The 27,181-nt window shown below is 40.1% G+C and overlaps 1 protein-coding gene across 1 annotated transcript in view; it reads right to left on the bottom strand.

The window, feature by feature from the left end:
* nr6a1 (nuclear receptor subfamily 6 group A member 1) overlaps positions 1–22,565 on the bottom strand; it is a 159,928-nt gene extending 137,363 nt beyond the window's left edge. The window contains exon 1 of the mRNA XM_012968267.2: positions 22,452–22,565. Coding sequence (XP_012823721.1) covers positions 22,452–22,494 — 43 coding nt within the window. The 5' untranslated portion in view covers positions 22,495–22,565. The remainder of the gene's footprint in view (positions 1–22,451) is intronic.
* Between the last annotated feature and the right edge of the window lie 4,616 nt (positions 22,566–27,181).

The raw sequence follows: 27,181 nt of genomic DNA, 5'->3' as shown, positions 1-27,181 counted from the left end.
AAGTTTCTGACTGTTTTGCCAACCTGACTGTCCCTTCTCAGCCTGTCAGTTATAGCTTCTAATGCTAATGGAGTCCTGCTGCACAAATATGGCAGCCCCCTCATAGAGGAACATAGGAATCAGATAGGTAATTTGAAAGCTTTGGAAATAAAATGACTGCCCTGTAAGAGAGCTGGCCAGGATTGATCACTGTACTTTAGAGGAAGTAAAAATAAGCAACCCTTACAGCAGCCATACATGGCTTACAGGCTGCCAAAAAGATGAAGGTGTACCAGGGGCTACCTTTATATTGCTCCAATCATTCACATGCTGAAACAGCAGAAGCTCTTCTTCACCTTCTCATATGAAGACTCAGGATGCATTGGCCAACAGCACTGGCCGATCCCAGAAACAAACAATATCTACAGTACCTGGATAAAGATTGAGTTTGGTGGGCCAGCATACATGCACAAATAATCATATTTTACTTTGTATAATACCACTGTGTTACCCACTGATCTGATCAGAATATGCTTTAATTTATCTGACAAAGCAGAAGACCTAATATGCCATTGAATGTTTTGTATGTATGTATGGCACCTATAGAGTAAGTTTCAACAGACCAACCTGTGTTGAGGGTGGAAGGGGCATTGGTGAATGCAGAAATACAGGAAGCTGCAGCTCCATCTCACATATAGTGATATATTTAGATACTGGCCAATACATACACATCAGCATTATCCATATGGAAATCATACAGTATTGTCTATTAGGTCCCTAGGCTGAGCAGTTGGGCACCAATTGCCTCTGCGTTTCCCCCCTTTATGGTAAGCTGCCTTGTAATCAATCAAGAATGTCTCCTTGTGTTACATTACCTATATAAAAACATGTATAAATCAGCGCTGAAAGAAAAAAATCAAACATTTCAAACTGAAACTGGTAACAAACCAGTAAAAAAAAACCTTCTTACACTGAAAAAATCCTTACATTGTTAATGGATAAATTTAAGACAAATGTGATTACCAACTTAATAGCTGCTAGTTCTTTTGTAACCAGCGCACTGATCAATGGCAGAATTCATTATTTTTAAAAGCTACACTGTTTAAACATTTAAGAATCTTCCTTTGCGTTGTAGGATATGCCTGCATAAAAAGGGTTAATTAAATTAAAACCTAACACAAAGGGCCCTCGGATCCAATGAAGAGGTCTGATCTATATGGGTGAAGACACACGGAGCTACTAGTAGCAGCTATTTGTCATGGGTACTAAACACCAGAAAATACCTTGCCATATAGACAATACAAATACTAAGAATTGTCTCTGCTAAAATACACGTAGAGACAATCATCAATAAATTGTACTAGTAGCTCTGTGTCTTTGTTATAAATTGGAGAATGATTAATGGCTGCTCATTGTTATTGGCTTTTATCAAAAATGCAAACCCAAAAAAAGGCTGATTGTTAAAAAATTCAACAATGCTAGTAGTTTGGACACCAGCAGAGCATTTACCCAATACATGGTTTTAGCAAAAAAATGATGCCCCACTTATAAGTAGGGTTAACAAATCAATCACAAGGTAACCATGCTATAGTGATGCCTATTAATCATGTTGGTTTATACAAGTACATAAGAACTATACCGTTCTTTGTCACCCATATGAAACATTCCTTGTTACTTAACAAAAAAATCTATTAAACTTTTCAAAATTCCAAACAAATCTCTTTTGACAGGAAAATCAGAGCAGAACAATCAGTCCCAGACTGGGTTCCAAAATAGGCCATAGAATTTTAAGTACACAGAGGCCCAAACAGCCCACCAGCTGCTCAATAAATAGTGACTGCCTATGGCATCGTACAGCAGCCCCTCTAGCATTTGCCAGAAGCCACAGATTGCCAGTCCCAGCATGGGGGTAGTTCACCTTTCAGTTAACTTATAGAAAGGCAGATTCTTAGCAACTTTTCAATTGGTCTTCATCTTAAATTTACAGGTATTTTAAGTATTATAGTTTTTTAATTATTTGCCTGCTTCTCCAGCTTTCAAATAGGGGCCCCTGACCCCAGCAGCCAAAAAACTATTGCTCTCTACGGCTACAATTTTATTGAAACCTGTTATCCAGAAAGTTCCAAATTATGGAAAAGAAATCTCCCATAGACTCCATTATAAGCAAGTAGTTCTAATTTTTAAAATGATTTCCTTTTCCTCTATAATAGTAAAACAGTACCTTCTACTTGATCCAAACTGAGATAGAATTAATCCTTATTGGAGGCAAAATAAGCCTATTGGGTTTATTCAATATTTTTAGCAGACTTAAGATATGGAGATCCACAGTTAGACAATATTTACGTTAATTATTTTTGCTCTTGGTGTCATAATCACAACCACTGAGAAAGCCAACTTTGTATGTATGTATGTATGTATGTATATCTTTATTTATAAAGCGCTACTTATGTACGCAGCGCTGTACAGTAGAATTCATTAATACAGACAGGGGGTTAAAGATAATGGATAAATACAAAAGATAATGGATAAATACAAAGTACAACAATAAATACAATAAATACAAGGTGCAGTTGCAATAAGAGTCAGAAACACAAGATGAAGGAGGTCCCTGCCCCGTAGAGCTTACAATCTATATGGGAGGGGTAACTAACAGACACAAATGGGCAAATGTAAGTGCTATAGGTCACAGTGGGTGACATTACAGTATAAGTGCCAGTTTCCAGATCAGGTGCTGGGTGAGTGCTCCAAAAGGTAGTCTTTAAGTTAGTTTGTGTAACATATTTATCGCAGGAGGCTGCTGATATCGGTCTACTCGCCGATCGGCCAGGTTAAAAGATTTTGATTGGGCGCCATAGAAGGCGCCTGAGCAAAATCTGCCGTCAAGGCCGAATCGGCAGAAGGAGGTAGAAATCCTATTGTTTTCTCCCTCCATATGCCTTTTTGGAATACTAGAAGACATTATTCCAAGCAGTTACGCCAGAAATCGGTACCGAACCCTTCTTTTTTATGCTAGGAAAAACATCGCCATGCATTGGATGGGAGCACGGCCACCGTCCATAAAAACATGGACACAGTTGGTAAACCAAGCAATCCCACTAATTAAACTTACCTCAGAAGCAAGGGGAACACAGGCTAAGTTTGACCTGATCTGGAACCCGTGGATTGAGGCAGGGTTGGACTAACTCTATACAACAAGTCTTATATGCAAAGTGGAATTACATCTCTATGTAGTATGTCTTGCAGATCTGTATAACCAATTTAAACTATTGGGAAATGTACACTACCAATGTTTGGCACAACTGTCTGTTTGTTGTTAATAAAAAAATTACCTTTAAAAAAAAAAAAGAAATCCTATTGTTTCTACCTCCTTTATCTGCCGTTTCAGCCCTGAACGGTTAGTGGCTGATTGAACGATCTTTCGTGTGGCCACCTTAGGTCTAACAAAGTTTGTATCTTTTTTGGCATTCAGTGCAGGAGATCCAAAGAGAAATGAGTGACTTTTCAATAAGAAACTGGGGGCTGTGGGCTGAGCTGTTAAAATCGTGACTGTCCCGCGAAAATCAGGACAGTTGGGAGGTATGTAAAGGGAAGCAAGTAGAACTGGGCTCTGCACTAGAAGAGCCAGATTTTCAATTCAAACACTGTATGGTCTCTATGGTCAAGGAACTGTATATAGGATTTATGTGCACAATTACATGGTAGATGTGAACATTTTAGTATAACAGTGGCCTCCAGTGGCCAAATGTACAAAAATGTAAGATTCTTTTCTTTTGTCTTCCAGACCAAGCCAGCTTATTGCCCCTTTTATAGGGTCCATCTACAGTCCTGTCTGACCCAAATCTTCCAGATATCATTTGGGCAGGTTTGCTTTCTAATGTACTTTTCTATTAAGCGCTTCCACTCCTGATGTTTCTTCTCCATTATCCTGTGTGCCCATTTATCCACTTCTCTCTGTCCCCCCATTTAGCTATGTGCCATTTTCTTCTGCTTTTACCAGAGCTGCCTTCATCTTTGGCAACATTTTAGCATTAATCATGACACTTTTAGGCAAATTTCAAGTTGCATTTTTTCCCCTTAACAAGCAGTTGAATGTTGCATTGCTTGGCCAGTGCAGATTTAGGGCTCATTCTATCAGTGCCAGTTCCTAGCTCCAATTTATGTACATACCCATAAAACCTTCTTTTTGCTGATGTCAAGGAAATGCTAAATCAACTTTTTCCAGTAGCCTGACGTATCCTTTCCATTCACAGAGACATAATGTGACGTTAGCATGAAAATAAGCCATTGTGACGCTGATCCCTTGACTGACAGCTCAAACTCAGCACTCAGTGATGGATTGGTATCCTATTGCCGGAGAAATGATGGATGGTTTTTAAGAAATGGAATCCCACCGAGTGGCTCTCACATGTGCCTTAATCACCACAGAGATTCTAGACTCTCATTAGTTTATCATTTAATTAGCACCCAAAGAAAGCAAAACCACACAAGTGCAAAGCAGCAACAAATGACTTTATTCTAGGATTTGTCACAAATTAGCAGCTTGCACCTCAGAGGAGACTCTTACACCCAGCGCAAAAGGTTATGTGACTAAAACCAGACTTTTTGAGCAAATAATGATAAAAATTACATTTGTAGTTACGTTTTAAAGTTTTTCAAATGTTAAAAGATGTTTTACACAGAATGTACTATATGTCTGATTGCTTTATATGTTACTCTGTATGCCCAATGTATGTAACCCACTTATTGTAAAGCGCTGCGGGATATGTTGGCGCTTTATAAATAAATGTTAATGTAATGTAATGTCAAACTCATCATTTGACTTGATGGAATTGTGATGTTGTATTTTGACTATAAAATCACTCCCCAAAGACCAAGGCATTCCAATTGCTTCAAATATATACAAAATTTTGTTTAATATCTACTTTTAAAACTTACCCATGGGTTAAAATTAGGGATGCACCGAAACCCCGATTCGGTTCGGGATTCGGGCCGAATCCCGGCTTTTTTTGAAGGATTCAGTTTTGGCCGAATCCACGGTCCGGGCCGAACCGAATCATGATTAGCATAAATTAGCATATGATAATTAGCATCTGGAAAGGGTTGAATGGTCAGGGGGGAAAAATTTTGCCACGTGCCCCTTCCGACCCTAATTAGTGTATGCTAATTAGGATTCGGATTCGGTTCGGGATTTGGCAGAATCCGTCAGGGTGGGTTCAGCCTAACTCAAAAAAGTAGGTTTGGTGCATTAATCCATACTGGAGGCAAAACAATTCTACTGGGTTCTCTGTATAAGGGATGTTTATGTAATTTGGATTGCCATACCTTAAGTCTACTAAACAGCATTTAAACATTAAAAAAAACTCAATAGGATTGTTTTGCAACCAATATGGATTAATGCAGCTTAGTTTCCATCCTATACCTGTAGGTTTCCATCACCTACAGGTATAGGACCTGTTATCCAGAATGCCCAGGACCCTGGGTTTTCCAGATGTAATTTGGTTTTGCATATCTCAGTTCTACTAAAGAATCATTTAAACATTGATTAAACCCAATAGGGCTGTTCTGCCCCAATAAGGGGTAATTATATCTTAGTTGGGATCAAGTACAGGTACTGTTTTATTATTACAGAGAAAAGGGAATCATTTAACCATTAAATAAACCCAATAGGGCTGTTCTGCCCCCAATAAGGGGTAATTATATCTTAGTTGGGATCAAGTACAGGTACTGTTTTATTATTACAGAGAAAGGGGAATCATTTAACCATGAAATAAACCCAATAGGGCTGTTCTGCCCCCAATAAGGGGTAATTATATCTTAGTTGGGATCAAGTACAGGTACTGTTTTATTATTACAGAGAAAAGGGAATCATTTAACCATTAAATAAACCCAATAGGGCTGTTCTGCCCCCAATAAGGGGTAATTATATCTTAGTTGGGATCAAGTACAGGTACTGTTTTATTATTACAGAGAAAAGGGAATCATTTAACCATTAAATAAACCCAATAGGGCTGTTCTGCCCCCAATAAGGGGTAATTATATCTTAGTTGGGATCAAGTACAGGTACTGTTTTATTATTACTGAGAAAAAGGGAATCATTTAACCATGAAATAAACCCAATAGGGCTGTTCTGCCCCCAATAAGGGGTAATTATATCTTAGTTGGGATCAAGTACAGGTACTGTTTTATTATTACAGAGAAAAGGGAATCATTTAACCATGAAATAAACCCAATAGGGCTGTTCTGCCCCAATAAGGGGTAATTATATCTTAGTTGGGATCAAGTACAGGTACTGTTTTATTATTACTGAGAAAAAGGGAATCATTTAAACAAAAATGAATTATTTGATCAAAATGAAGTCTATGGGAGCTGGCCTTCCCTTTAGTTGGATGACGGGTTTCTGGATAACAGATCCCATACATGTACAAGCTACTGTTTTATTATCACAGAGAAAAAAGAAAATAATTTTATTTTTATTTTATTTTTATTTTTTTTTAATTATTTGCTTAAAATTGTCTATGGGAGATGGCCTACTTGTAAGAGCTTTCTAGATAAAGGGTTTCAAGATAACTGATCCCATACCTGTACATATTTACCTTAAAAGAGAAAACTATTATTGCTGAAATTTGACTCGATAAAATAATAAAGCGCATACTTATACAAGCAGCATTTTTTAAGATATTTTTTCTAACATAATCTCAGTGTAAGAATCAGGAGAACCAGAGAAAGAATACATTTGTGGGCCAATGTATACAGGCCTGGACTGGCAATCTGTGGATTCTGGCAAATGCCATAGGTGCTGCCATAGACAGTCGCTATTTATTGGGCTGCTGGGGGGCTGTTTGGGCCCCTGTATACTTGAAATGCCAGGGCCTATTATGAATCCCAGTCCAGACTTGAATGTATATATCAACCCTACTGAGACACAATCATAAAGTCCTAGAATGCCACACAATTATGTTATATTTTTAAAGAAATGTATTCAGTGCTGTAACTTCCAAAAGTTTTGACCTAGCCAATCTGGCCTACTATGCTGTCAAAAAAATGTAAAAAAAAAAAGTCACAGGGGCAGCTGTGCTCACAAATAGTCAATCAATCAGGGTATCAGGTCAGTGTGATTGGCGCTGCACTGGATCAATAGAGGCACCCTTTCACTAGCAGCAGCTGTAAAAACCATTAACTCATTAAGAGACATTAATTGCATATCAGAAGGAGCACATTTTTGTGTGTACATAGGTTGCTTTTAAGGAAAGACACAGATGGGAGCTTTCCCCAGTACAGGTATGGAAACCCATTATCCAGAAAGCTCTAAATTACAAGAAGGCCATCTCCCATTGATTCCATATTAATAAAATGATTCAAGTTATGAATAATTCTGTAATAATAAAACAGTACCTCGCACTTGATACCATCTAAGATATAATCAATCCTTATAAGGTGCAAATTAATACTATTTAGGTTTATTTAATATAGAAATAATTTTTTTAGTAGACTTAGGGGCACATTTATCAAAGTACGACAGGTATGAAATACAAAAAATTAGGTCGTACTGTGCATATTTTCTGCAACTTTTTTGGTACATTTGCCAACTTTTTCGTACTTTGCAACAAAATTTCTGCAACAAAATCGTATTGTCACGCCGAGTAGGAAACTTTTGGATTCATTAAAGCTTCGGATTCATTAAAGCTTCGGTATCGTGACTTTCCTTGGGCCAGGTTGGAGCTGCAGAGTGCCATTGAGCCCTATGGGAGACTTTCCTTGGGCCAGGTTGGAGCTGCAGAGTGCCATTGAGCCCTATGGGAGACTTTCCTTGGGCCGGGTTGGAGCTGCAGAGTGCCATTGAGCCCTATGGGAGACTTTCCTTGGGCCGGGTTGGAGCTGCAGGGTGCCATTGAGTCCTATGGGAGACTATGGGGCTGATTTACTAACCCACGAATCCGACCCGAATTGGAAAAGTTCCGACTTGAAAACGAATATTTTGCGACTTTTTCGTATGTTTTGCGATTTTTTCGGATTCTGTACGAATTTTTCGGATCCAATACGATTTTTGCGTAAAAACGCGAGTTTTTCGTATCCATTAGGAAAGTTGCGTAAAAAGTTGCGCATTTTGCGTAGCGTTAAAACTTACGCGAAAAGTTGCGCATTTTTCGTAGCGTTGAAACTTAACGCTACGAAAAATGCGCAACTTTTCGCGTAAGTTTTAACGATACGCAAAATGCGCAACTTTTTACGCAACTTTCGTAATGGATAGGAAAACTCGCGTTTTTACGCAAAAATCGTATTGGATCCGAAAAATTCGTAAAGAATCCGAAAAAATCGCAAAACATACGAAAAAATCGCAAAGTACCGATCATTACGAAAAAAACGCAATCGGACTCCATTCGACCCGTTCGTGGGTAAGTAAATCAGCCCCTATGAGTGCCATTGAGCCCTATGGGAGACTTTCCTTGGGCCAGGTTGGAGCTGCAGAGTGCCATTGAGCCCTATGGGAGACTTTCCTTGGGCCGGGTTGGAGCTGCAGAGTGCCATTAAGCCCTATGGGAGACTTTCCTTGGGCCAGGTTGGAGCTGCAGAGTGCCATTGAGCCCTATGGGAGACTTTCCTTGGGCCAGGTTGGAGCTGCAGAGTGCCATTGAGCCCTATGGGAGACTTTCCTTGGGCCGGGTTGGAGCTGCAGAGTGCCATTGAGCCCTATGGGAGACTTTCCTTGGGCCTGGTTGGAGCTGCAGAGTGCCATTGAGCCCTATGGGAGACTTTCCTTGGGCCGGGTTGGAGCTGCAGAGTGCCATTGAGCCCTATGGGAGACTTTCCTTGGGCCGGGTTGGAGCTGCAGAGTGCAATTGAGTCTTATGGGAGGCTTCCAAAGTCATGCACAGAAGGATCAAAGTCAGAAAGGTTTTCCCACCGTTTACGATCGTTCAATATGAAAATTTTGTGACTTTCTGATCGCCAATACAATATTATCGTGACTATTCCGTTTTTTTCGGAAGCATTTTCGTGATATTTGCGATCATCAGAAATGATCGTATCTAATCTGAATTTTTCCTATTTCGGGATTCAAACTCGTACTTTGATGAATCTGCCCCTAAATGTATGGTGAACCAAAATATGGAAATACTTCTTATCCGGAAAACCCAAGGTCCCAAGCTTTCTGGATAACAGGCCCCATACTTGTATTCAAGCTGCAGTGTGCACCAGTGAATTTGGTTGCAGCATTGTTACTGCTAGATAAATATGTAGATATGCAGTACTTGAGCAAAATGTATTAAGATGTTGGCTCAGATGGGAGTTGCTCATACAGGTATGGGACCTGTTATCCAGAATACTTGGGACCTAGTCTTTTCATAATGTGGATTTCCATGCTTTAAGAACTAAAAGTCAATGTAATTAACCCAACAGGATTGTTTTGCCTCAAATAAGAATTTATCATGTTAGTTAGAATCAAATACAAGCTATTGTCTTATTATTACAGAAAAAAAGGAAATTATTTGTTAAATTTTGAAATATTTCATTAAAGTCTATAGGAGGTAGCCTTCACATAATACAGAACTTTTTGGATAACAGGTTTCCATATAATACATCCCATACCTGTACCAAAAGAACCACACGCTATCAGAGCAATATACAATTCTGTACACTTTAATAGCAGGGGATTTTTGTGCTGATACCCGATATCAAGAATTTTGCCCGAGTCTGTGCTTTCAGAAGGAGCCAGTGCTACACATAAGGGCGAAGACACATGGGGCGATTAGTCGGTGTGACTACAACTGCATTGATTTAGCTGCTATAGTGCAGCAATTAGTCACCCGTTTGTCTTTGCCTTTAGAACTGCTTTGAGATAACTTTGTTTCTCCTGACTCCTGCTTCATTTAGGGCTCTGGCACACGGGGAGATTAGTCGCCCGCGACAAATCTCCCTGTTCGCGGGCGACTAATCTCCCCGAGTTGCCATCAGAGAGCCGTCAGTTGCCATCCCACCGGCGAACATGTAAGTCGCCGGTGGGATGGCACATGCGGCGGCACGATTTCGGCAAATCGCCGAAAATGCCTCGCGCGGCAACTTCGGCGCTTTGCCGAAATCACCTGTGCGACTTACATGTTCGCCGGTAGGATGGTAGTTCGGGGAGATTAGTCGCCCGTGAAAAGAGAGATTTGTCGCGGGCAACTAATCTCCCCATGTGCCAGAGCCCTTAACTGGAGGAGTCCCAACCAGACTTGGATTCCTTACTATTGAGTGCTATTCTGATATCTACTGGGAGCTGCTATTTTGCTCCCTTCCCATTGTTCTGCCGATTGACTGTTGGGAGGGAAGGGGTGATATCACTCCAACTTGCAGCTCAGCAGTAAAGAGTGACTGAGGTTTATCAAAGTCACATGGCTGTGACACCCTGAGAAATAAATAAATAGAAAAAAATATGGCTAGCCCCATGCAAAATTTCAAAATTAAATATAAAAAAAAAATCTGTTTTGGCATTTACGAAAATTTGAATGCAGGATTTCACTTCCAGAGAAGCTCTATTAAAAAAACCCGGCTGGAATCAGCTTTTCCCTGTACCTGCATCCGGAGCTATTGTGTCGGCCTGGTTGCAGGCACATGAAGCAGATAACATCCAGTTGCTTGGCAAGGTCTGGGCCAATCCAGGGTGATCCAATCATTTGGCCCCTGGGTCAACAATTGGATCGTAACAGTCCATCAGGAGGGGACGGCTCAATGTGGTCCCTGTCTGATGGGATATTTAAACCTGATTAATAGATTTCTGGCAAACGTTAGAGCAGATATCTCTTGATTAACCAAATCTTCATAATAAATCTGCTCTTGTATAGCCATGAGCTTTAGCATATTAGTATGCAGGCACAAAAGTTAAACGGATAGATTGAAAATCTGTAATGGCTAACATTCAGACCCCACATGATATTGAGCTACCAAGGAGATGCTGGGAACAACACTGTAGTTCAACAACATCTAGAGGCCCTCAAGTTGCCCATTTCCTGGATTTAATTGTCCACAGGCATGCCATGATAGAATAATGGAATCACTGAGCCATCAGGTAAAGCAGCAGAATAAAACGAATAATACAGACAGGCATAAAACTGCAAGGAAACCTTACACCACCGATAAAAACAGACACATGGAGAAGTGGCTGAAATTTAACCTACTACTGCCATCTGTGGTCTGTGTATGGACTCAGAGTCAGGGCTTATAGAACAGAAGCCACACTATGCTTAGCGCTCTAAAGTAATACAACGGAAAGGTGGGCATCAACATGTTCTGCCACAAAATCACAAGGGAAAAGAAGTAGAATCTGGCAACAGCACATCACCATGAAGAAAACATTCTAGCCTCATCCTTATCTAGATTTAGGTATAGGATTTGTTATGCAGAAACCTGTTATCCAGAAAGCTGTGAATTACAGAAGAGCCAACTACCATAGACTCCATTTTAATCAAATAATTAACATTTTAAAAACAATTTCCTCTTTCTCTCAAATAGTAAAACAGTACCATGTACTTGATCCCTACTAATCACCTCATACAGGTTAAATTTATAAATGTTAACAATACTGGCAAAGCACTGCATAGCTTGTGGGGCAAATATGAAGCTAACCTACAGTCAGAGATCTTTATAGGATACAGGCCTTTCTACATATTCTGTTTGTTTCTCTGGTCACTGGGCAGCACAGAATTTAATGTGGTCCAGTTATTCAGCCTTAATCGGTTCTGTGCCATTTTGGGCAACACAATGAACAGCTAGAATTAGCAGAGAAACAGTCAGTTCAGTTGGTGGATCCAGCTAAATAATAACCATTAAAGGCATAGCATCAAAGGCTTTTATGTTATGGTTGCCCCAGTCCTTTTTATGGAATATGGCAAATTGCTCTTTCCTGCCACCTCTCACTGACATAAACATAATATCACCTTTCTTATTTTAATCAATAGAAAGCACCAGCAGGTGGGATAGGGAATTCTAATCACTGCAGTGCTCCATGCGAGGATCACAGTTGCCTGAATGCCTAATATACTGATAGCCTAACATCCTGAGAGTCTAAGCAAATACCAGAGCTGGACAAAGGATATTTGGCACCCAAGGCAATGGTGGAAATCTATGACCCTGCCGTCTGGCAACACCACACTATTGCCTATGTGCCAGAAATAGTGGTACCTAAATACAGGGAAGGGAAAAGGGGTGCTGCTATTAATATTTCAATGGATATGGAGAATAAACCTGCAATGCATTTTCTTACATCTGACCACCCCAAGTGGATGGCTTCTCTTCTATGAATAATTCCAAAAAAAGCTTGTTAAAAAAATTTATATTAAAGTGAAATAAAGCCACTCTAGGCCCTATCAAGAGAAAGGTTATACAAGCAGGATGCTTTTTCTGTCCCAAGGGGCATTCCCTGGCTTGTTTTGCAATTGAATCCCCTCAGATCAACAGCAGGACCGGACCCCTCCTGATAAAGTCATTATCTTATTAAGCCTTTGTGACTTAAAGCTGGTCTTTTTAATTAACAATCATTTACATAATGAACAGAATGCAAGGATTGCTGCAGCTGCTTCTAGTGAACATCTTGCATTGCCCCTGGTAGGTAAATACAGACATTTTTAAGGTGAAATTTATTTTGGTACAAGAGTTTTATTATCCTGACCAAACTGGGCAATCTGGGCATAGGAAAATGACATGCCATGGCTGATGGTGGGCATTGCAGATATTGTGCAGATGGGGGTTTATACAAAAGGCTTATGGCCTCACAGCGGAAAGAGGGCGGTTAGTTAGCCGACTAAGGTAGACTAGGGGTTATTGTTGTTCCACTGATTTTTATCCTCTGCACTGTCACTGGCTTCTTCTGAGATTCTGATTAGCTTCTTGTGGGAGGTACAGACCTTTAAGTACCCTCTGCCACAGATAAATGACTCTGCCCAGTGACTTAGAAAACAGACACCAGAGCCTGACCACATACAAGTCCCCTAGCTTCTCCCTAGCTTCTCATGCAACACACTGCAAACAGTAGCCCATTATTTTCTTAATTTCTTTTTTCTCTCAGCACTAATGATAAGGCCCCTTAACCCACCCCAAGAGCAAGGAGGTGGGATGCTTGGTTGTTATGGAAAATAGCTCTATTGTATACTTGGCACTTATTTAAATGATGTGATAATAAAGTGCAATTGCCTCTTACTGTGCACCAAAAATAACAGTTTCTTTGTAATTCTGACCAGCTAGACCAAGGGAGTCCGGCACCCATTACAAAAGTGGCAATCTGCGCTACCTCCACCCCACCTATCGGACCAACAACACCCTTACTCCTACACAGACCTGTATACATGAAAAGGGCAAGGCGAGACAAGGAGCTGGCCTGATGTGCTTCCTTTATGAAAACATATTTCCCTCCTTTCCAAGAAGGCTGTTCCCTCAGCAGGTCCCATTACTGCTCACCCCTCGTTCCAGCCCTGACTCTGACCCATAACAGTCACTAGGGGCAGCCAGAAGAGGCACTTGCCTAGAGCATAACAGTGTGTGGGGGAGGCTAGGCACATAGCTCTTTTGTCTGACTACCCCAAGTTCTATCCTTCTGCAACTTGAGTATCCACAGAGAGTGGGGAAAATGTGTGCATCTTGCTAATGAGTGTGTTGAGGGGAAAACGCGAGCAGGTTGTGACTAGAGGGACGGGGGAGTGACAAGCAGGTCCTTCCTTGGGTATATTGGACTTTTGGCTCAGCAGTGACAGTCACAATCAGATCCTAAAAAACAAAATGCTCTGCACACCCAAGATAAATGGAATTGAAAAAAGTATGTATTATATTTGAAAAGATTTTACTGACATACTCTGATAGCAGCAGAATGAGATAGAAGTACCAGGATTTACAATTTTCCAATTTTATTTGCGGTCCCATATGGGCAAGCTGTGTTTTATTTTTCCAGATCTTACATTTTCCCAAAATGTAAACCGTTTTGACCCAAAGATAATATACACATTGTCTGCTCTACTTCTTTAGCTAAACTTTAGTTCTTCTTTAGGGGTAAGTTTGGATATGGGCAAAAAAGTCCTCAATTATCCATATGAAATGTTCACAAGGATATATTTGCCCTTCTGTGTGTGAAGATGATAGGGACCTCCTTAGGCTGTTAGCTCCACTGGTGCAGGGACTGATGGTAATGATGTATAATCTGTGCAATACTTTACAAAGGGAAGAAGCACACCAATTTGTCAGCCATGCCTTTGAACACATTTATTGCAGAAAATAAGTGGCACAAGCTTTCGGGGGTTACCCCCTTCTTCAGGTGCAATACACACAAGTGAACACATTACTCTTTAAATACCTTAATAAGATCATGTGATACTACCATGTGACCCATTAACCCAAGCAGCCATCTCGTCAATCAACTATGTGAGAAACGACAGTCCAAATTCATAGCAGTCTTTACAAAGTATTACATTAAAAAGCAACTATACAAAGTATCCCACAGTAAACATACTAGCAACATTTATAATAAGCATCATCAAACTTTCATTTAAACCCTGAGGAGAATTTTTTAATCCACACTGCATCCCTTTTTAGTAATTGTTTATTCAAGTTTCTACCCCTAGGTAAGTGGACTTGTTCCAATACTGTCCGCATCACCTGGGCAACTTACGTATGCTTAGCAAAATAAAAATGCTTAGCTACAGAAAGCTCAGATAAAAACGTCTTGCCTTCTTCTTGTTTAGATTTTTCTTTATCTTATTTTTTCTTACTTTTTAGCTAAGCATTTTTCTCAGGGTATAAATGAAAGTTTTAGTCTGAGATGCTATTTATAAATGTTGCTAGTATGGTTACTGTGGGATACTTTGTATAGTTGCTTTTAAATGTGATACTTTGTATTTATGGTTACATTTTTTACAGATTATAAATGTGTTGAAAGGCATGGCTGACAAATCGGTGTGCTTCTTCCCTTTGTAAAGTACATGGAGTGGCTTGGGAGCAGCCATGGAATTGAAGCACCCTATGAAAATACGTAAGTGGTGTGCAGAAGTATTTCTCTATTGTATAAACTGTGCAAAGCACTGCAGAAAAGTGTTGCTGCTATATACTAGATAATAATAACATAAAATTCTCTTTTGCAATACAAGCACATCATTCAAAAACTTTAATCAAGGCAACATCTTGACAATAATTCAACCCACTTATTTTTAAAATAAATCGTTTTATTTACTCCCCCCAAAAACATGTAATATATCCTTTTGTACATAGTAACTCTATGTAAGAGAGGGTTGCATTCAAAGGTGAAGATATGGTTTCTGTTAACTGGAATGGTTGGAACTGAGGACCGCTCCGAAATGCATTTCCACCGGCAACAAAGCAAATCGCTGATGAAGGCCTACGCATCGCTTTGGTTTTCCCAAGTTGCTGGCAGGAGAAAACTTTGCGTGACTTTGGAAAACCGAAGCGACGGTCTTTCCATTGGCAATTCCCTTTGTTGGCGGTGGAAAGGCATTTCAGAGCAGTTAGTCGCCCGCTATAGATCTCTACTCTGTGGGACACTAGCCTTAGCCTTCAGGCTAAGCCCCTGCACAGTTGCTCCAGGCTCACCCAGCGGGTGCCAGCACCACAATTTAAAAACCCCTACTTTAATGTATAAAGCAGGGCATAGTGCATTTTAACCAATTACCTTTAATGAGCTGGTAATCACAAGGCATATGTTGCCAGCTATTAGCATTTGCTACTTACCAGAAGATGCCGCAAATTCAGAAATGACTACATGGCACCTCCATTGGGCAAAAATTGCAAAATTATTTCAGCTTCACCAACTTCCTGTTCAGTTCAATCTGTTCTGACCCTCTGGCCAGTCTTAGAACACTTATTTGTTCACTTGGAAAATAATTGTGTTATAAATTTTAAAATCGGTTTTCAATTTGATGAAGGAATTAAAAAATGTAAGTGCAGTATCTTGAAAACTAAATATATTTTTAGTTGGCTGTACTATCAGATTTCATTTCAGTAGAAAAACCCAAAGCAATTAATGTTCCTACATACATTTAACTAGACTATTTGATTGATTGCCCTGAAAGGCTTCATGTTAGGGAAATACATTTTATATACACGCATAAACGTGGGAATACAGGATTTACAAAGCAGGTTTAATTATCCCTGGGTGCTGTAATTTTATCACATTACACTATATACAATCTGTTTCTGAGCCCATGAAAGTTTTCTAACAGTGTACCGATACCGTTTCGCAGATCCATTTCAAGGGTCCGCAATACTTCAAACACATCCTCAAGTTACAATCGTTCCAGGAATTAATGACTCACCGGGGTCATTGCTCATAGCCGACATTTGAAAAGGGATTTTGCAATAATCCCAATTTCCACAACTCCCTTTTGTTTGCCTCTTTCCCATCAATTGTCTTTTGACGGACATTCATCAAAACAGATACATTATTAAGGAGCAGTTAAAATGTCAATGCCCTTAGTCATTAAAGTTTTAGAGAGCCGACAATATCGCATTCTTCCAATCCCCGTCCAAATACACCTTTTACCATAAGCACCTACTCAACCTATGTACAAAAATTGCTAGGACCCTTCAGTTTACAGCTACATTAAATCTGATTATTTCCTATAAATCCATCATCAGTGAAATGCTGAATTAAGTAGTGAAGCATTTTAAAAAGTGCTATAGAATGCTCAAAGATTGGAAACAATTCTATAAATCAATCTGAGTCAATCTGACGTTATATATTTTAGTCATGTGTCATAAAGCTGCAGACCCTCCATCAAAGTCGTAGGTTACACCAGACTCTAAAGCAATTATTTGCAACTTTGTAACTACTTATTTGTATTACATTCATTAATGTGAATTTACACTTAACTGAGCATCTCCTCCAATGTGACCTACAGTATTGGTGTGAATATCTGCAAAATGTAGAGAAGATTTATCAATAATTTTTGTGTAATTTGCGAGAGAATAACATGGAAAAAAAATGAGAACGCGGACATACTCGAGAAAAAACCTTGCTAAATACAGTGGGCATTGTCTCAAGCAATTTTAGTTTAATCATTTATTTCCCAGTTTTTTAAAAAAATTTACAATTTCAACCTCCATAAAAAAGAATGTGAATTTCTATGATAACACACACTGCAACTATTCTGTCTGGATATTTTCTTAAATATGCTAGTGTTCGAGAATAAAAAATGCGGCTGTCCCTTTTTTTGAATAAATCCTGTTTTTTTTCTTCCCCATATTTGAAAAATTAATAAATCTGCCTCTTTATTTATTATTCTTATAAGCTGGCAGCAATAAATTAGGCACAAGCGAAAAGGAATGCAGCACCTGATTTTCTCTAAACACAACTTTGTTTCGAAATATTGAACATTTTAATTGCGTTGCAAGTAATGGAGAAATGTTGGTTCCATTCCAGGGCAAACAAATAAATAAGCGGTGGCTCTGTTCTATCCGAGAGTGCATTAGGCTTGGCATATTGCAGCCCCATTCTATTGCTTTAGCTAATTGCTCCAGGATCTTTCCAAGTTCAAAAGTTCACCTTTTACGACACCCACAAAGCTTTGCACACATTACCAATAAAAACATCCTTTTTACACACTCACAACCAGCGTAAAGGATCTGAATTTAAGAGAAAAATAGAATCTTTAATGGGTGGTGCAGGGTGTCAGAAGGCACAAGAGACAGAAAAGCTAGTAGCTCTCCTCTTTGAAAGGTGATCTCCACCCAAAAGTAAGAACACAATTCTAAGCGACTCTCCAATTTATATTTATTAAGGCATTTTCAAAGTAGCACTAGCTTATCACTTTTTCATTCTCTGGTTGTGACTGTTGAAACAATGTAGCAGAAATCATTTCTCCACAATGACAGTTCATCATATATCGTTTAGGAGTCAGAGCAAGAGAATATAAACAATCACACAAATACTGCTTTCAATAGCAGTTACATACTCTTCCAATAGCAGTTACATACTCTTCCATTTGCAAAAATAAGACTGTTTAGGGGTGGGCACTTTTAATAACAATTTCTGTCAGTAAAAAATGATACAAAGGGGCACATTTATCAAAGTATAATTGGGTCCAAATGGGAAAAATTTGTATTTTTTCTAATTTATAGAACTTTGCGTATTTTCCACGACTTTTTCATGTTCTGCGTCAATTTGTTCAACAAAATCGTATTTGTTGCAACGAGTACGAAAATTTCAGAATTCATTCAAGCTTCGGTATCGTGACTTTCCTTGGACCAGGTTGGAGCTGCAGAGTGCCATTGAGTCCTATGGGAGGCTTCCAAAATCAAGCACTGAAGGTTCAAAGTCAAAAAGTTTTTTGCACCGTTTACGATCATTCGGATGCAAAAATTTCGTAAATTTGGGTCATACCACAATATTTTCTTACGACAACAATACGAATTTTTACGTAATTAACTCACATCAGAAATTATCGTTATTAATACGAATTTTTGCCAATTGTACTTAGAATCATCCGAAATTTGGACTTTGATAAATGCGCCCCATAATCTACTGCAACTGTGCAATAGTCCCCACTCATAGAGACAGCATCTCTATAAGTTTACAAAAGGTGTAAAAACAATTGGCTGTTATTGCTACAAACACATACAAAATCTATTTTTGCTGCATGTATGATAAATCTGACAATATAAATAATGGACAAAAAGTTGAAATTGATATGTGTTATTTTTAAGGAAAAAATAAATAAGATTTAATGACCTAGAAAGCTCAAAAATGTGCATTCCTGTTAGATTTATGTTGTCATAGTTGTCTATGTCTCATTCCCTTACTTATGCAACAAAAAACATTTTTGAATTTACCAAAAATTATATACATAATGATTATTTTTAAGCAAGTCATATAAGTAATGGCTGGTCTTTATTATTTAAATACATATTATAAGAGAAGCATTATAAATGTGCAGTACAAATCATATAATTCCATAATTCAAAAATAGTAATTTGTAGTAAACAAATTACAGGTTTGTAAAAGAAAAATATTTGAGATTTTTTTCTAAGCTTTATTATAAAAAAAAGTTAATAATACTAATGCTCAATTTAGCAAAGTAACATATAAAGTAACTAATAAAGTGAACTGATTCTGACTGATTTTAACAAACAGCCCTAAAGGTGAACTTCTCACTGCTAATGCGGAAGTTTTTTTTCCACACTTGTTAGTTCAGGCATCCCGTCCAGTGAGACAATTAACATGTAAAGCAGAATAGGGAGCAGAGATTTGAGGTATCTTAGTATCAAATTTAGCACAAACACATTAAAACAGGTCCCAATTTCCAACTAACTTGCTTTAATGCTGTGCCGGAACCTGACACATCAATTCCTGTGCCATATGGGCTTTTCTTGAAAAATGTAAAGATAGGTCCAGAATTTGGCTACTGAACCAATAAGATCACAGCCAAGTTTGTTACCAATATTGATTGACATCTGTATATACATTATATATACATATATATATATATATATATATATATATATATATATATATATATATATACTGTTTATATTCATTGCAAAATAGAACACAAATAGAGCTGCCTCTCCCCGTACAAAACAAATTATTTCTGATTTATTTTAAGTAATCCACCAGAACTGAAGGAAAACTATCAACAACATTGCTAGTTATTCAGACACTTAAGGAAGTGTAGAACTGCTCCGAATAGCTCAAAAAATTGTTTTAGCAACTTAATTACCTTATTTACTGTCATTAAACAAAATGTATCAAATGTAAAGGTATGTTTACCATAAACATTCAAAACTATAACATTATATATTTATATTAACACAAGGAATATCTCAACATATCACCAATATCTCACATGGATATAGTAATTGAAGGATCATAGGGCATCTGAGACTATTCTAATAACACAGATTCTGTGTATTTGTTTGCAAAATCTGTGTTTGCCTTTTGACAAATGGAAGCATCTTGAAGTCAATGAAAAGCTAAATACAAACGACCCCCTGCTGCCGAATGCACCTTTGCCGAATTTCACGACACAATTATAAGTCGATGTTTAAAATGGACAAACACAACTGTAATTGTGCAAATAAGAAAAATGATGCGTGAATTTAGTTAATTATAATGTGTGAGTTCACTGCAGTCCAGGAAGCCATGTACGCTAATAAAAGTACAGCCATCACACTTAAACAGGTACAGGGAGGGAGAGTATATTATCTGGAAACCTGGCATACAGAAAGCTCCAAATTACAGAAATCCCATTACTGACACTCTGCACTGATTAAGTACCTTGTACTTGTATTACCCAAGCAAGCACAAATCTGTGTTTATTTTTCAGTTTCCTCAAACTGAAAACCCCACACCAAAAGCATTCCAGATAACAGCTCCACTACCTAACAGGTATGAGCAACTTGTGGCTCTAGAGTTACTATAATCAAATAACTTGCAGAATCCTTGCCTGAGAAAACAGCTTTGTACAGATAAAAAGAAAAACTGTCGACAAATCATTAACTGTCACAGGAAGACGTGATTTCCATTTAAGTCTACAAAATGCCATAGCACAGAAAATAATTATAATCTTCCCCATATACACCACTGTATAAGTATTCTATATAACTGATCGCTTACAATCATCTCCCAAACCTACACCAATCCCCATTTTCACCCTTAGAAAACAATCACAAATTCGCCAAAGTCACAGTCCAAATGGGTTCTACCTAGAGATAGAGACCACACTTGGCTCTCTAAACACCATATCCCATTTTCTCTAATTCTCCTGTTCTGTAACCCAAGACTCGCATTATACTAAACCATGATTAAGCCCTCTCGTGGGACAGTCACACACCCACTATATCAGTCCCTGAGCTCTGACTAAAACACTTTCATTTTTCATACTGCTAATAAAAAAGAGCCCCATTAATGTCATACCTTCACTATCACTCTGTCAGGGTTACTCACAATTCCCTATAAATCCATATGGCATCACTCATCCTTGTAACACCCCTTTCCTATATCCAACAGTTACACTCATGCCGCTCATCCATTATCCTGCTCAAACACCGTCGTCTCCATATACCACTTCCTACTGTGCTCATCTATTAAAATCTCTGGGCCAATACCCACTATTCATTATACTGCCTACGCTTTTCCATTATATTGAATTGATATGACCCCTAATTCCCTCAACACTCCTATCCGATTCACTTCACCTAAAAGAACACACTGACGCATAATAACCCAAATATAATACATTTTCTTGCAGAATAAAGAAAACACATTTCCAGTATCTTACTGATTACCTGTACAAATGTTTCTGCATAGTAAACATTATACCAATTTTTTGTTAATTTCAACTTTTCAAGGCACTAGATGTTGAAACTGTGGTTGATATTAATTTCATCCCAGCAAAGCATGCAGTTGGACAGCTCCAACAAATATTTAAAAAGTACAGGTATGGGATCTCTTATCCGAAAACCCATTATCCAGAAAGTTCTGAATTACAGGAAGCCCATCTACCACAGACTCCATTATAAACAAATAATTCTAATTTTTAAAAATGATTTCCTTTTTCTCTATAATAATAAAACAGTACCTTGTACTACATCCCAACTAAGATTATAATTACCCCTTATTGGGGGCAGAACAGCCCTATTGGGTTTATTTATTGGTTAAATGATTCCTTTTTCTCTATAATAATAAAACAGTACCTGTACTTGATCCCAACTAAGATATAATGAATCCTTATTGGAGGCAAAACAAGCCTATTGGGTTTATTCAATATTTAAATGATTTTTAGCAGACTTAAGTTATGGAGATCCAAATAACAGAAAGATCCCTTATCCGGAAAACCCCAGGTCCCGAGCATTCTGGATAACAGGTCCCATACCTGTATAAATATGAATATAAACTTCCTTATGCATTTATTCCCATGCTCATACGATCTGACAAATACTTACGAATAACATTTGGCATAATAAATGAAAATCTAATTCTAAGCAACTCTCCTATAGAAAGTATATTTGTACATGTAAGTGCAATTGAAGTCTGTATCTGTCTGTTTCTGCACTGCTGGTTGTGGCTGTTGAAACAATGGGAGCAGAAAGTCAGCTTTGCATGCTTCTTTGCTGATAATCAGCTGGCTTCTCCTACATTGCTTCAAAAGTCAGAACCAGCAGAGCTGAGAACAAAAAGCAAAAAGTTGTAATTACTTGAAAATTACTTAAAAAAAAACACATTTTCTTTTTTCAAGCAAAAACATATATATTTTGAGGATTTAATGCCCTTTTAAATGTTATAGCTAGTTCTTATGGTACTGCACATATGCATAGAACAGATATGTATACCCATTCTTTAATGCAATGCTACTAATGTGACATTTCCCTATTAAAAGTGCCAGTACCCTGTAATGCCAATAGCAAACTCCTATAGGTTACAGCATCCCCTGCCAGCCCTCTCCAACCCCATTCTGTCACCTATATCTCACGGTCATACCCAGCATGTCTGCCCGGCCACTCACCCGGGGAATCCATCAGCCCGCTTGCGCCCTTCTCTACCTCCATGTCCCACGGTTGGGGTGCCGAGAAGCTTCAGTACTAGTGGCCGCTCCGCTGCTCCATCCTCCGGGCACAGCCAGTCAGCCTGCCCTGCCAGCAGCAGCAGCAACCAGGTGGGCGGGAACCTGGGAACGCCCAGCGTGTGAGCGCGGAGCATTATGGGTAGCGTAGTCTCTGCTTTTGCTCTAGGAAAGAGCAAGTGTGTATAGTGGGTGCTGAATCTTATAGAGAGTAACACTAATAAAACATTCAATCAGTGTTTACCGTGGTGTTCCAGTAGCTGCAAAATGTAAAGCGTGTGTAAATGAGCCAAGGTTTAGATTCCCCTTAGTGTTTGCTAGTAAATCACATTGGACATGGCTAGTGAAGAAGTTATGTGGTAGTTTTAACATGGGGCCTGTTGTTAAACAATGTGTCCAAACATGGCCCACAAGGGGTGCTGGGAGCTGTAGTTTGGTTACAGGTGGATGGAGGGCTGCAGTTCATTTAAATACAATCCACATATTGGGCACATCCATTAAAGTACCACAGGTCCGAATACTTTCTAAAGTTTACAACTTTTGCGTATTTTCTGCAATGTTTTCATGACTTTTTCGTACTTTGCGATAATTTGCCCGACAAAATCTTATTTGTCGCAACGAGTACAAAAGTTTCGGATTCATTCAAGCTTTAGTATTGTGACTTTCCTTGGGCCGGGTTGGAGCTGCAGAGTGCCATTGAGCCCTATGGGAGACTTTCCTTGGGCCAGGTTGGAGCTGCAGAGTGCCATTGAGCCCTATGGGAGACTTTCCTTGGGCCAGGTTGGAGCTGCAGAGTGCCATTGAGCCCTATGGGAGACTTTCCTTGGGCCGGGTTGGAGCTGCAGAGTGCCATTGAGCCCTATGGGAGACTTTCCTTGGGCCAGGTTGGAGCTGCAGAGTGCCATTGAGCCCTATGGGAGACTTTCCTTGGGCCAGGTTGGAGCTGCAGAGTGCCATTGAGCCCTATGGGAGACTTTCCTTGGGCCGGGTTGGAGCTGCAGAGTGCCATTGAGCCCTATGGGAGACTTTCTTTGGGCCGGGTTGGAGCTGCAGAGTGCCATTGAGCCCTATGGGAGGCTTCCCTTGGGCCGGGTTGGAGCTGCAGAGTGCCATTGAGTCCTATGGGAGACTTTCCTTGGGCCAGGTTGGAGCTGCAGAGTGCCATTGAGCCTTATGGGAGACTTTCCTTGGGCCGGGTTGGAGCTGCAGAGTGCCATTGAGCCTTATGGGAGGCTTTCCTTGGGCCGGGTTGGAGCTGCAGAGTGCCATTGAGCCCTATGGGAGACTTTCCTTGGGCCGGGTTGGAGCTGCAGAGTGCCATTGAGCCCTATGGGAGGCTTCCCTTGGGCCGGGTTGGAGCTGCAGAGTGCCATTGAGCCCTATGGGAGACTTTCCTTGGGCCGGGTTGGAGCTGCAGAGTGCCATTGAGCCTTATGGGAGACTTTCCTTGGGCCGGGTTGGAGCTGCAGAGTGCCATTGAGCCTTATGGGAGGCTTTCCTTGGGCCGGGTTGGAGCTGCAGAGTGCCATTGAGCCCTATGGGAGACTTTCCTTGGGCCGGGTTGGAGCTGCAGAGTGCCATTGAGCCCTATGGGAGACTTTCCTTGGGCCGGGTTGGAGCTGCAGAGTGCCATTGAGCCCTATGGGAGACTTTCCTTGGGCCGGGTTGGAGCTGCAGAGTGCCATTGAGCCCTATGGGAGACTTTCCTTGGGCCGGGTTGGAGCTGCAGAGTGCCATTGAGCCCTATGGGAGACTTTCCTTGAGCCGGGTTGGAGCTGCAGAGTGCCATTGAGCCCTATTGGAGACTTTCCTTGGGCCAGGTTGGAGCTGCAGAGTGCCATTGAGCCCTTTGGGCCGGGTTGGAGCTGCAGAGTGCAATTGAGCCCTATGGGAGACTTTCCTTGGGCCAGGTTGGAGCTGCAGAGTGCCATTGAGCCCTATGGGAGACTTTCCTTGAGCCGGGTTGGAGCTGCAGAGTGCCATTGAGCCCTATGGGAGACTTTCCTTGAGCCGGGTTGGAGCTGCAGAGTGCCATTGAGCCCTATGGGAGACTTTCCTTGGGCCAGGTTGGAGCTGCAGAGTGCCATTGAGCCCTATGGGAGACTTTCCTTGGGCCGGGTTGGAGCTGCAGAGTGCAATTGAGCCCTATGGGAGACTTTCCTTGGGCCAGGTTGGAGCTGCAGAGTGCAATTGAGCCCTATGGGAGACTTTCCTTGGGCCAGGTTGGAGCTGCAGAGTGCCATTGAGCCCTATGGGAGACTTTCCTTGAGCCAGGTTGGAGCTGCAGAGTGCCATTAAGTCCTATGGGAGGCTTCCAAAATCATGCACTGAAGGTCCAAAGTCAGAAAGGTTTTCCCGCTGTTTACGATCATTCGGATATGAAAATTTTGTGACTGTCGGATTCGCAATACGAAAATTTTGGAACTTTCAGATCGTAAGTACGAAATCTTCGTATTGAAACAAACGGAATTTTCGTGACTTTTGAAAACATCAGAAATGATCGGATTTTGGGATTTGGATTTGTACTTTAATGGATTTGCCACCAGGAAATCTCCCTGTGGTCCCAGGTGTCAGTGGGCCCTCCTGCCTTTACCAAATGGCCTGCTATATGGTCATTCCCTATTTCTAAATGGGAATGAAGAGGAGAAATAGATGGAAGAATAGATGCTAGCATGTAAATAAAAGAGACTAGGAGAATAATGAGGTTGACGAGGAAAGGAGGAAAAGTAGTTTGGAGAGGGGGCCTATGGTATAAGGTTTTCTGGTGGGCCCCTGGGGTCCCAGTCTGACACTGGGCACATCTATGTTCTATTCCAGAAGATAATTTTTTTTGACTGAACCACAGAGGCTCCCACACTCCGGGGCTGGAAAATGGAGGTGTGAATGTAGTGAAAGAAATCCCAGGTAAGCTTGCATTGCTTTAATGGTTTAGTGGTGCCATCTTGCCTCCTCTCTAAGTGTTCAATGTGGTGGCCTTGGGATAGCTGGTAGTATGTTATGCTAGGGTTGCCACTTGCCTGGTATTTTGCTGGCCTGCTCGGCAAAAAGTATGCTTTATGCCAATGTTATTAATAGGAGAAAAAGATAAAGGTAGGCAGGTATTTTTTGCCAGAAAAAGTGGTAACCCTATGTAATGCACACATGCCAACACAAGCCACAGGCGCCACATTGAACGCTGAGAGAGGAGATTAGCACTGCCACCTGGGTTAGTCCATTTTTTAGAGGAGGCTCACTAAATTTCAGGTTAAAAAGGTTGTTCGCCATTAAACTAACTTTTGTATGTTGTAAAGAGTGCTTTTCTAAAACAGTTTGCAAATGGTCTTTATTTTTTCTTATTTGTGGGTTTTGAGTAATTTAGCAACTCTCAAGTTTGGAATTTTAGCAGCTATATGGTTGCTAGGGTCCAAATTACCCTAGCAACCAGGAGTCATTCGAATAAGAAACTGGAGTATGAAAAAAAACGCTTCGGTCCGAATAGAAAGATAAGTAATAAGAAGTAACTTATATGTTAAGTTTGGAAATAAAACTGTGAATATAAAGTAATTGTATTTATTTATAATTTTAAAGACAAAACTTGCCAGGATTTGGTGCATTCCAAGTACACATTGCAGAGATGTCATCCTCCCTCAAAAAGTGGTCCTTTGGTACTTTATTTAGAAAAAAAAACGGATTTGTTTTTGTAACCACCCAGCATGGTGGTTTAGCAGTAAGGGTACGTTCAAAGGTGCCCTTTGTGCCTAATAAATAGCCCATGTGTAAAGGGTGTGCCATAGGCCATGTTGGGCCAAGATTTGACCCACATGCATGATTCTCTACCAGATTTAAATGATGGCACAATAACGTAAGCCTGATTGCAGAGGGCACCATTATGATGATAAAATAGTGTTCAATATAGCCAAAAATATGGTGATTTATGCTGTTTTGGTGCATGTAAATTAGCCCTGATGTATTGTTATAGACAATAGAAAAAAAAACACTGAACTCTTCTGCCCAGATCACTCTCCACAAAGTTCAACTCTGCACATGTGCTACGTCTGACCTTCCTCTGAGGAGTACTGGATTAAGGAGAAACTTGGAGACCACCTGCCATAAAGTACTGATGGCCAGTGCAATATTTAAAGAAGTGGAGGGCTGGCTTGGAGTAGAGACTATGGGGCACTATGGATGATTTGTTTGCTTACAATTCTACTGTTATAAACCTTCCTATGCAGACTCCCTCCTCTTCATCTTTCAGTATTTCATTTGGATGTCTTCCTGATTACTAGGCTCTCTAAGCCCTAGTAACAAGAGTTTACATACATAGTAACATACAAGTTTGTAGTCCTCCAGTTACATGGGTGTAGGAGTAGGACATTAGAACAGCTTTCAGATAACCTGTTGTTTCTCCTACTCCCATGTAACTGGAGGAGTGCCAAGCCGGACTTGGATTTCTTACTATTGAGTGCTATTCTGATACCTATTGGGAGCTGCTATCTTACTTCCTTCCCATTGTTCTGCTGATCAGCTGCTGGCAGAAAAGGGAGGGGGTGATATCACTCCAACTTGCAGCTCAGCAGTAAAGTGTGACTAAGGTGTATCAGAGCACAGGTCACATGGCCGTGGCACCCTGGGAAAAGAAGAATATGGCTAGCCCCATGTGAAATTTCAAAATTAAATTAAAAAAATCTGTTTGC

Source organism: Xenopus tropicalis, chromosome 8, assembly GCF_000004195.4.
Source record: "Xenopus tropicalis strain Nigerian chromosome 8, UCB_Xtro_10.0, whole genome shotgun sequence".
Taxonomy (NCBI): Eukaryota; Metazoa; Chordata; class Amphibia; order Anura; family Pipidae; genus Xenopus; species Xenopus tropicalis.
This window is presented reverse-complemented; position numbering and strand designations above follow the sequence as displayed.